The 12,194-nt window shown below is 38.4% G+C and overlaps 1 protein-coding gene across 1 annotated transcript; it reads left to right on the top strand.

Moving 5' to 3' along the window:
* Positions 1-11,881, top strand: LOC109217351 (probable acyl-CoA dehydrogenase IBR3). The gene is made up of 17 exons (XM_019381593.1): positions 1-345; positions 1,545-1,679; positions 1,787-1,927; positions 2,077-2,208; positions 2,466-2,651; positions 2,792-2,869; positions 3,085-3,204; positions 3,567-3,665; positions 3,780-3,897; positions 4,413-4,651; positions 4,752-4,943; positions 5,205-5,347; positions 6,094-6,178; positions 6,265-6,474; positions 10,833-10,985; positions 11,075-11,179; positions 11,265-11,881. Exons 1-17 carry the CDS (start codon positions 211-213, stop codon positions 11,454-11,456), a joined length of 2,463 nt encoding a protein of 820 aa, XP_019237138.1. The 5' UTR covers positions 1-210; the 3' UTR covers positions 11,457-11,881.
* The last annotated feature ends 313 nt before the right edge of the window (positions 11,882-12,194 follow it).

Genomic DNA, 12,194 nt, shown 5'->3' on the forward strand with positions numbered 1-12,194 from the left:
CATATATATAGTCATAATATCGTAACATGACAAATATCAGTATCGACAGTTCCAAGGCCAAATCCTTTGATCTTTACCAATTCCCTCTTGACTTTTGTACTTTGTTTCCCTTTTCTTTTTTTTTTTCTAAGTTAAATTTCATAGTTTTCGTTCGGTACTTTCAGCTTCGACTTGTCTGTAATTTTGATAATACATCCGAATTCCAAAGGTATGGCAAATAAAACTTGCGATCTTGTTGGGCGAGTAGACCCAGCTCAGAGTTTCGATACAGAAGCGCTGCTTCGCTATGCCTCTGCTAATGTTGTTGGCTTCCCTACAAACCCTTCTCAATTTACTGTTTCTCAGGTCTTGTATGCTCGTTCTCCCCCCCTTTTCTTTTTAATACATTATGTGTAAAGAATCATCTATAGTTTGTGACTTTGACAAGTAAAGACTTGGTTTTTTTCCTCTTTGTTTAATGAATTGATCAGTGTGACAATTAAAAAGGAAGTTCCAGAAACTATGTTTTGTGATTGATTGTTGTAAACATACATATAATGTGTTAAATGCTGGAATTAGCAAAAGAAGAGGACAAAGAAAAGACCAATTTTGGAATCGTGATAAATAGAAGAAAACTGTGTTTGGCTCGAGTTGAGCTTCAGTTAGGCCGGATTATGGTTGCAAAACGAAATTAAGATTAAGAAATCTTGAAGAAATCATCTGTTTTAGCTTAATGCAAAATTCTTTCTTTTTTCTACTTTCATTTATTTGCTTATTTAACTTCTTTTTTTTTTTTGGATTGGGCGTGTCAAATTGGTATAGATTCCATGGAAGGCAGAGAAATGTTTGGAGGGATTGTTGCCTGATACTAGGTGGTGTATGCGTACGGCAATGATAAATTTTATTCTTTATTGGAGGGAATTGTGGCCTAGTCACTCCAATTTTGTTTATCTAGTTAGAAAGAAAGAAACACGCGATATGAAGGTCAATATTAATCTACACAATGAGTGGTTACAAAATATAGTAATGAAAAAGGAATGCTATATGATTTAATTATTATCCATTTGTTTTAGGAAGGGAGAATTCTTAGTATGATAAACAAATGTTTTATAGAACTTCAATTTCCGGATGTGCTTGTTACTAACAGATCATCATCTAAATGCAATTTCATTATTATCTTGAGCAAAATTTAGAAATTATCCAGAACAGTTTTTTTTTTCTATAAGATAAAAGTTTAAATCCGGAACAGAATTTGGAAGAGTATCCCCAGATTAGTAATAGAAGTTCTAGTTCCCTTTAAGGATTTCTCCCTAAGAAAGAAGGAAGGAGAAAAGAATCAACTTCTTGGCAATCCGGAAATAGCGAGCTCAGTGCTAAACCTTATGCTAATTGAATTATGTCAGATTGTATTAATTTGGTATTGGAACAGACAAGTTTCTTTAGTTCTATCATCTATGTGGCTTTCATCTGTACCCAAAACAGAGGTATCCATGTCTAATGCAGTTTTTTGTTGCAAAGTTCTCACTTTTCATTTGTTTTTAAATGTCATCTTCATTGTGTTACAGTTTGGGCATGGTCAATCAAATCCCACTTTCCTCATTGAGGTCTGTTCAGGAACCTTGGCAAAGAGATATGTGTTGAGAAAGAAACCTCATGGAACTTTGTTGGCATCTGCTCATGCTGTTGAGAGAGAGTATGAGGTTGTGGTGTATTCTTTCTTTCTCTTGTGAAGTAAATATGTTCAGTAATATGTCATGTGTGTGCATGTTCTGTTTTTAACTTTGAGATTTTGATGTTGACACGGCAGGTTCTACATGCATTGAGTACTCATACGGTGGTTCCAGTCCCAAAAGTTTTCTGTTTGTGTACGGACTCAAGTGTGATCGGAACTCCATTTTACATGATGGAGTACTTGGAAGGACGTATCTTTATAGACCCTAAGCTACCAGTATGAATTCTGTTTCCAAATATTTATACGATATTTTAAACTTATCAAAAAGAAAACAGTGGCATCACTAGAATAATATTGGATTGATAGGTGGGCACTATTATTTTCATTGATTAAAAGATAAGACGTACCTTTTTTATATGGATTAGGATGTACAGCCCGAAAGAAGAAGGGTCATATATCGTGCTGTTGCTCAAGCTTTGGCTGTTCTTCACTCTGCTGATGTTGATGCAATCGGTCTTGGTCACTATGGGAAGCGGACAGACTATTGTAAGCGACAGGTAAAGAAAACTAGATCTCTGTCCCAAAATAGTTGGGTTCGGGAACATGAATTTATTTGCTTTGGTTGGTCTATCACTCTTGAGCATTGAAAATCGTTATGCAACTGGAAATGATACATTCAGTTTATGGGTTTGTTACCTGACTAGTTCAGTTACTTTATTCCTGACACTTTTTTTTGGAGGGTGATTGTTGGTAATAGTATTTACTTTTCAAATATATTTTTATATTGTCTGATAATTTACCTAACCTAGTATAGGTGGAGAGGTGGGCCAAACAATATCTATTGTCTACAGGTGAGGGTAAGTCCAGGAGAAACCCTAAAATGTTAGAGCTGGCTGATTGGTTGCGGCAACGTATTCCCCTTGAAGATTCCTCTGGGGCAACAGCAGGTCTAGTTCATGGTGACTTTCGGATTGATAATGTTGTGTTTCATCCTATTGAGGTGCGATCCTTGGAAGCGTCTGATACTTCCTTCTGTTCCTTGTAGTAGCCGACGCTATAGGTGTTATTTTTCATGTGTGCCGCCCTCCCCCGGCCCAAAAGTGCCTATGGTGCAACTGACCATGTTAGTTGATGTTGCAGGATAGAGTTATAGGTATTCTTGATTGGGAGCTCTCCACTTTGGGTAATCAAATGTGTGACGTTGCCTACAGCTGCTTGGTACTGCCACTCTTTTGCGAGTTCTACTTAATTTTTCGATATTATTAGACCAATGACAAGCACCATCCTCAGAGTCATGTTTCTGTAATTAGTATTCCTTACCATTTTTTTTCCCTGTAATTAGTATCCTTCACTAAGATATTAAGTTTCACATGATTGATATATAGACCCTAATAAGAATTTTTAAAGTTGTAATATTTTATCTTTCTTATCAGGGACATATTGTGAATATAGCATCAGAAGATATAGAAGAGAATAATGGCTTTGAACTCACCAGCTTCCCTGAAGGAGTGCCTTCACTTGCCAACTATCTCGCAGATTACTGCTCAGCAGCTGTAAGGCCTAATTATCTGCGTCTTTGTTAGATGGCCATTATTGAGCAAGGATTTCTTTTACTAATCTTTGAACGGACTAATAGAGAACAACAGTAATAAAATAAAAAAGCATGGCCATATTTGTTCCTTCGTTATGCAAGGAGTAAACCTGACTGGAATATAGAGATTGTGATGCCTTTGAAAATGTCAGCCTTGTAGTATCATCCTATATTTAAAATGTTAAAACATTTGTGTGCATGGTTTATCATCTAATGTTTTTTTGGGTGTGGGGAGGGGGGTTAATAATCAAGAGAAAACCAGCATTCTAATGCTGTGCAACTACTTGTCTCTGAATCCTCTTGGCTTGGTTTTTTGCATTTCAGGGAAGACCTTGGCCAGTCGATCAATGGAAGTTCTACATTGCTTTTTCCTTATTTCGTGGGGCTTCAATATATGCTGGTGTACATTCCAGATGGATCATGGTAATCAGATTTCTTACTAATATTGTGGGTGACATCATTTTTTATGTTTTGGCCAACAATTTTGTTATGTATATTTATTATCTATATAACAGATCTTTAATAATTGCTTTGCAGGGTAATGCTTCAGGAGGTGAACGTGCCCGACGCACTGGAGAAAGGGCTGATTCCTTCATCAGAACTGCATGGTCATTTATCCAAAGAAAATCTGTTCTCCCCCAGCACCCTCCAACCGGTAAATCCTATACCTTAACAACTTCTTTACTGTTTCTAATTTAGTTAATCTCTCCAATTTTGGATGGTCATTCTAGAATTATAGTATCATCTACACTCTTATTATTCGTAATTCTTTGAATATCATAGCTCTATGTTTCAACTGTAATTTTGCTCCAGCTCTACACTCGAAACTCTCGTGTGACATTAAAATTTTGAACCAAAGTTATCCTGTCATCTGTGTTCAAACTCCACTTTTCAGTGAAATTGCAGATGATTCTAGTCAGTAACCAACCTTTAACATGTCTCTGCAGAAAAAAGAACAAATTTGCACTTGAAAAACTGCAACCTTTTGGCCTTCACATTCATTTTCATGGGCATTGAATGTCCACAAGAACTGGTTACTTTGTCAACTTGGTGCTGAATAAAATCTGATAGGCTACTATGACTTTATTGGTCATGTCACTTGAGATAGTAAAACTCAGTTGTAATACCTGTTCCCTCAATCAAATTTTTCTGTTGTACTCAACTATGCAGAGACAAGTTCAGAGCATAGCCCAAATCACGGAATGCCAATGGGAGGGAGATTTGTGCCCAGTGAGAAGGTTCAAAAGTTGAGGCAGAAATTGATAAAATTTATGGAGGATCATATATATCCACGGGAAAATGAGTTTTCCGAGCTTGCACAGTCTAACATGCGTTGGACGATTCACCCAGATGAAGAGAAATTAAAGGAGCTGGCAAAAAAAGAAGGATTGTGGAACTTGTGGATACCAGTGAGTTTGTAAAGCTCTATTCTGGCATAAAGGAGTGAAAGATTCCAGACATTTGCTTTCTAAGAATGTACCTTATGTCTTTTTTTCTACTAATATGCAGTTTGATAGTGCTGCTCGGGCAAGAGAACTGATCTATGGCAGCAGAAATGGTCTAAGCAACAATGATTCTGATAGATTATTGGGTGCTGGCCTTTCCAACCTGGAGTATGGATATCTGTGTGAAATTATGGGTCGGTCTGTTTGGGCGCCACAAATTTTCAACTGTGGGGCACCTGATACAGGAAATATGGAGGTAAAGTAAACATTACTTACTGTTTTGAAAGAGATAGTTTGCAGGCGATTACTACAGTTTGTTCTTTTAACTAAAATCAACAAAAGACTCAGTTGCAAATATATGATAAATAGAATGCTTAAACTAACTCGTGCAGCTGTGGTGGAAAATTTAACTGGTGAAAAGCGAAAATGAGGTTCATAGAGACAACTTGCTATGCCCTTCGATGCATAATTGTTTATGTTCTAACTTAATTTTTTTGGGAGTGATTCATCTTTTCAGGTATTACTTCGGTACGGGAATGAGGTACAGATGAAGGAATGGCTTGTTCCCTTGCTTGAGGGAAAGATACGCTCTGGCTTTGCAATGACAGAGCCTCAAGTTGCATCCTCAGATGCCACCAATATAGAGTGTTCCATTAAAAGGTAGACACTAAAAAGGATATGCGATTAGCCTCTCTCTCTCTCTCTCTCTTATTTTTCTCCTATGCACACACACACACACGATAAGCTGTAGGGTGTAAAGTTAGGCACCAGCACCTTAGGTAAGACTACCAAGGTATTCAGAGTGCCATAATTATAGCCATCATATGTTATCACAAATAGCAGTTGATACAATCTTTTCCTCTTCTCTTGGTGACTTAGTACTCCCTCTAACTTTTTATTTGCACGGTTCAATTAGATGTGTAAAATGAGGTGCAAATGATATATGTCTTGTTAGTGGTAGAGGAAACCATTGGTTCAATGGTCATATTAATGTTTTAATCTCAAGATGGTAAACCTAAATTTCTCAAAATTTCGTCGAAATATTGAAGAACATCTATGTGTCCTTTTTTGTTGAGAAAGGTAACATTGAAGCACATTTTTGCGTCTTAAACTAAATAAATATTTCGGAGGGAAATTCATAACAATGGGATCAAAATATTGTGCAAGATGTTGAACGTGAATATTGAGGATTCTGATGGAACCTCTATTCAAGTTAGAAGGGTCGTGTTCAGCTTAATCATCCTATGCTTTGTTAAATACACAGGAACCATTAGAGAGATTTTGGTCATATTAGAGTCATATGACTAGGACTTACACGCCCCCAAGCCCAAAAGAAAAAAGAGAGTCAAATGCTGAGATTTGTTAGATTAAAACAAAAATAACGGTGGGAGCAATGCATTGTACAGGCACGGGGGCTCGTATATCATCAACGGGACAAAATGGTGGACCAGTGGAGCCATGGACCCCCGGTGCAAAATTCTCATTGTGATGGTTAGTTATTTTTGCTTCTCAACGAGAAATAATTTGTTTCTGTTTATACTTTTGTGTTCAAGCCAATTAGTCTGGGTGAATGGCAGGGAAAAACTGACTTGGCAGCTCCAAAGCATAAACAACAATCCATGATATTGGTGGACATCAACTGTCCTGGTATTACCGTGAAGAGACCGCTGACAGTATTTGGTTTTGATGACGCCCCTCATGGTCATGCAGAAATATTATTTGAGAATGTATGCATTCCAGCCAATAATATCCTGCTTGGCGAGGGGCGTGGTTTCGAGATTGCACAGGTAAGAGTTGACGTTAACATATCTTATGATATTTAATGAGCTAATATTTTTATGCCTCATAATCATCAGAAGTTCCTAAATCTGTTTTATTCAAACAATCATTACGCTTCGGCATTCTCCTTGAATTTGATACATCCCAGGAAAGTAATTTAATCTCCGCGCGTTTATATGCTTTGATATTAGGATGTCACCCTTTGTTATTCAAAATATTAAATATACGGGTTTGAGGGGGAAAGAAAGTGTCACGACCCAGAATCTAATCATGTCGTGAAGGCGCCTATCGTGTTACAGGGCAAGCCTATTTCCCAAAATATTACTACTAAATCAATTATAAGAATTTAATAAAATATTTTCAATAATTTAATTCCTGATAAACTAAACCAACTCTAAATATAAATAATATAGAATATGGAAACGAGCCCCAAACATCGGGGTGTCACTAAGTCATGAGCGTCTAAAACTATGAACTAAGATATATAAACTGTCTAACTGTCCAAAAGAAGAAATGACAAAAGGAGTAACAAGGTCCTGCGGACACTAGTAGCTACCTTGCAATCTCCACAGATAGCCGGCATGAACTCGATGATCGCCACGCTCTAACTCACCTGGATCTGCACATAAAGTGCAGGGTGTAGTATGAGTACAAACCGACTAAGTAGTAACAGAAATAACTAAGGAGCTGAGTAGTAGTGACGAGCTAAGTAAAACAGTCTAATTAATTATTTTTTACAATTTAAAAATAACAGGAATAAACAAGTAAATTTCATAACTCAGTAAACGCCACAAAGAAATTTAACAGATAAATGCAGCAGCAACACAAATAAATACAACCTCACAGCAATGTCACTCCATCACTCATCGCTCGCACTCAACACTCAATACACTGCGACCACTAGGGGTGTGTACAGACTCCGGAGGGGCTCCCAAAGCCCAAGCACTAAACACGGACAACTCACGTGCCATCATATCAATACCTGGATCCTCACGGTCAACTCACGTGCTACGCGAACAACTCACACGCTATGGTATTAATATCTTCACAACCAGGCCCTCGGCCTCACTCGGTCACGTACCTCTCCAACCTCTCAATGCACCACAAATAAGGGGACACAACCCACATCAAGTATCACAACATATCAGCAAATTTCTATGACTGAGTACAAACAATGTGAGCATGAACGAAGTCTAAACATGATCTCTTATATGATGGCAGACAAGTTCAACAAGTAACTACGTAAACACACATGATGGCTATGAGGGCCCACGGGACAGACCAAGTCTCATTCCCTCGAGGTATACACCCACACGCCCGTCACTTAGCGTGGGTATCACCTCCAAACAATCACATGATATCAAATTCTCCGGGTTTATACCCTCAAGGCCAGAGTTAAAACTGTTACTTACCTCAACAGCGTAAAATCCTACTCCGGGATGCCCCGTCTCTGGACTTGGTCTCCAAAACCTCCGAATCTAACCATAATCAGATTAATACCATCAACATGTGCTAAAGAATCGAATTTCACAATAAAAACTACAAAATATACCGAAAATCCGAAATCGGCCAAAACTCGGCCACCGGGCCCACGTCACGGAATCAGTCAACAATGGCAGAATCAAAACCCTCATCCTCTCCCGAGTCTAACCATATAAAATTTATCAAAATCGGACTCCGTTTGGTCCCTCAAATCCTCACTTAAAACTCTCCAAAACTCAAACCCTAACTCCCTCAATCAGTGTTAAAAATAGCGTGAAGCGAGGAAAAGCGACAACCCCCATTTCACGAAAAGCGAGAAGCGAGAAGCGAAGCGCCCGCTTTTTTGAAGTGAAGTGGAATTTAAAAAAAAAAAATTAAAATAAATACGGCATAGACAACACATGTAATTGTAAGCAAATGTTCAATACTTGAATTAAAAAACTAAAGAGTAGCATCAATTAAAGCACAAAATGAGAAAGGCAATAAGAACTAAGAATAAAAAATATATAATTGGGCAGAAATTGGGCAGAATCTAGGCAGAATTTGGGCAGAAACGGGGCGGAATTTTTCTGAAAAAAATTCGCCAGCATTTCGGCGCTTTTTGGACGTTTAGAAAGAAAAAGAAAAAGAAAAAGAAAAGAAAAAGGAGAAGAAGAAGAAGACTCGTTTGGGCCTTTTAATTCAAGTAGCGATCGCTTCTTCCGCTCCCGACCGCTTCATCGCTTCTCGCTTTTTAGAGAGAAGCGGTCGCTTTTCTGTACCTGAGCCGCTTGTAGTTGGGGTAGCGACCAACCCATCGCTCCGCTTCGCTTCTCGCTTAAAGCGAGGAAGCGGACGCTTTTTTTTAACACTGCCCTCAATTTCACTTTGAAATCATCAATCAAATCCCAAAAACGAAGATGGATTCATGAAATATAACCAACCGAATAGAGAACACTTACCCCAATCCATATGGTGAAAATCGCCTCCAAAATCACCCAAATCCGAGCTCCCCAACTCAAAATATGACTGAATGAACAAACCTTAGTTTTATATATTTTTTTGCCAGCTATTCTACCTCGTTTCTCGCGTCAAACAATCCTGAAACTCACTTTTTATGACTCCAATGGATTCCTTGTGAAATTCTAGTCAAGTTAGGCTTTCGAATCACTCAATTTGACCTTATAATGAATGAGATATGTTGGTTTCAATATTGCAAATAGTGCAGATTTTTAAATCAGTGGCAATTTTGTAGTTAATCTGAAAAATCTGGCATCCTAATTCATAGTAAAATGACCATAAAATCCTCATATAATGTCCAAATACGACGATTCGTTTTGCTACGGGTCCGTAATTACGATACAAATCTAATTCTTCAATAAAAAAACAAATCGGAGCTCATTTGTTCAATATGACATCATTTATGCTTGAAAAAACGGCGTCGAAACATAAGAAAAATGAGCGCAACACAACCCAAACCTAGGGGTGTTCAAAAACCGAACCGAAATCGAAGCTTAATGGCTTATTGGTATGGGGTTAACGGTTTAACGGACGGGGAACTGATTAAATTTTTTTTATTAACGGCTTATCGGTTTGGTGTCGGATTATTCGTCCTAACGGATAATCCGTTAACCCGTTAAGTATATATATATATATATATATTAAATATCAAAAACCCTTCCACTTTCGGTACTCTATCTCTAACGCCTAATTCCTAAATACGTATACTTGGACAGAACCAGCACCTGATCATGTGGATAAATCTGATGAGGTCACTTGGACAGAACCTGCACCTGATCGTGCGAACATAAGCCCCGAGCTTGATCATAATAATGGCTCCAACACGAATGGCAATAGGGAAGAGTTGATAAAGACCCTCATCATTTGTATAGTGATGGTGTGTATACTTATTGCAGTGATTGTGGCAATGCATTATCCGGAAAGATTGCCTCTTTTGCATTCGCTTGGACAATAAATTTTCTGCTTCCTACGGTAAGTTGTGAGTGGAGACTTGCGTGAAACCAGTATAGATTGAATTAGGCCGATAAACCGCCCGATAAGAGCTAAACCGATACCAATCCGCCCGATATCTTATCGGGTGGCTAGCGGATTAATACATTTAAAAGCCGATAACCGATAAGCTAAACCGTTAAGAGTAAATAACCGCCCAATTCATCCGATAAGCAGTCCTACCCAAACCTATCTGAAACCCACCCGAGGCCCTCAGGACCTCAAACAATAATTCCAACAAGTCATATATCACTACCCGAACTTAGTCGAACCTCCGAAACACCCAAAACAACACCAAAACACCAAATCAATATCGAATTCAAGCCTAAGAATTTCTAAACTTTCAACTTTCGCCAATTCAAGCCTAATTCTACCACGGACCTCCAACATTCCGGACACACTCCTAAGTCTAAAATCACCCGATGAAGCTAATCGAATCATAAAAATCCAAATCCGAATTCGTTTACTCATAAGTCAACTTTCAGTTGACTTTTCTAACTTAGCTTTGTAACTAAGAGACCAAGTGATCATTTCACTCCAAAACTACTCCGAACCCAAACCTACCAACTCGATACAACTCAACACAGCTGAACAACGCATAAAGAGACAGAAATGAGGGAAACGGGGCTATAACTCTCAGAACGACTAACTAGGTCGTTACAGTAAGAGAGGAATCTTCTTTCGTCAAACAGGGAGGGAGGGGGAGGAAGGGAGGGAGAGAGAGTCCTGCTCACTTGTTTAAGTTGGTACATCTTTCAAGGGGTCATCATCTTACAATTCGACACTGAGGCTTATGGAATGCTAAACTGCTCATTCTGGTTATTTGAGGGAAGATTTCTGCAGCATGTCAAATAGCATCTGAAACTTGGTTGTTGCTGTATTCTTATTCTTGTAGGGTAGGTTGGGACCTGGAAGGTTGCATCATTGCATGAGACTAATAGGTGCAGCAGATCGAGGCATGCAGATGATGGTTCAAAGGGCCCTTCAAAGAAAAGCTTTTGGAAAAGTAATTGCTCAACAAGGATCGTTCCTTTCTGATGTTGCTCGGGTAAGTTTTTTGCATTTAAATAATCTCCCATAACAGAAACTGCTTTGCTAGAATAATTTTGTCTCAATAAATGACAATGGACTTTACAGTGTCGAATTGATCTGGAGAAAACCAGATTACTGGTTCTGGAAGCTGCTGACCAGCTTGATCGGCTTGGAAACAAAAAGGCCCGTGGTACAATTGCAATGGCAAAGGTTAGTAAGAGCATAGTGACAGTGATTTATGATTAGCGTTATGTCTCGTTCTGAAAATACTTTACCATGACTATATGGTTTATAGGTTGCTGCTCCGGATATGGCATTGAAGGTGCTTGACACAGCAATGCAAGTGCATGGAGCTGCTGGTTTATCAGGTGACACTGTTCTTGCCCATCTGTGGGCTACAGCTAGGACGTTAAGAATCGCAGATGGTCCTGATGAAGTACACTTGGGGACAATTGCAAAGATGGAACTACAAAGAGCCAGACTATAATGATATAAATCCTTTTCTATACCGCTGGATGATCCAAACAGTTTGTTTGTAGATAACCTCAAACTCTACCCCCAACAAGAAGAGAATAATTGATAAATCCAAATTATTGGAAAAAGCGGGCAGAGAGCATGAATCAGAAGTCTATAGATCATAAAGTAAAATAATCATGGTGAAAATGAGTATAGGCAATATGGTGCTTGGATTATATTATTTGTATTGGTCAATAATGGTGTCAGTTTGTGGCGGCTACCTAAATCTTACCAACTGATGTATGCATGATCTCCAAGTTCTTTGAGAATTCTGAGTTTCAACGTCTTGGTATTTACATGAGCTTTCCTCACTTTGCTCTGTTTGAAATTCTTGAAGTTGTATTAGATTGCATTATTGGAACATAACTAGTGTTAATTTTGAGCTTTCCTCGCTTTTCTCTATTCTTTTATTTTTCCAGTTTTCTTTTCATGATACTTAAAATAAGAGCACCTGCTTTGCCCATTCACAAGGACTCAATTTTATGTCCAAACATCACATGCCAGCAAATGTGGTCACCATCGTAGGTACTCAAGATATTGTATCTGGAGGTGGATATATATGATTATTAGTTGCTTTATGAGGACCCTAGCTCTATTGCGAGTCAAAAATCCAATTTACACGTCCCCTTTTTTTATTTACGTGGATTTTATCCATTATCAGCCTCGATACAGAAAGGAGTAAAGAAAAAAGAGATGAGGACGTCTTAAC

This window comes from Nicotiana attenuata, unplaced genomic scaffold, assembly GCF_001879085.1.
Source record: "Nicotiana attenuata strain UT unplaced genomic scaffold, NIATTr2, whole genome shotgun sequence".
NCBI lineage: Eukaryota > Viridiplantae > Streptophyta > Magnoliopsida > Solanales > Solanaceae > Nicotiana > Nicotiana attenuata.

Excerpts from the sequence above, each read along its gene's own strand:
- LOC109217351 (XM_019381593.1), top strand. The coding sequence starts at position 211 with ATGGCAAATAAAACTTGCGATCTTGTTGGGCGAGTAGACCCAGCTCAG. Across the intron at positions 4,652-4,751 it reads TGTGGAACTTGTGGATACCA|TTTGATAGTGCTGCTCGGGC; the intron begins GTGAGTTTGTAA and ends ACTAATATGCAG. Across the intron at positions 10,986-11,074 it reads TCCTTTCTGATGTTGCTCGG|TGTCGAATTGATCTGGAGAA; the intron begins GTAAGTTTTTTG and ends TGGACTTTACAG.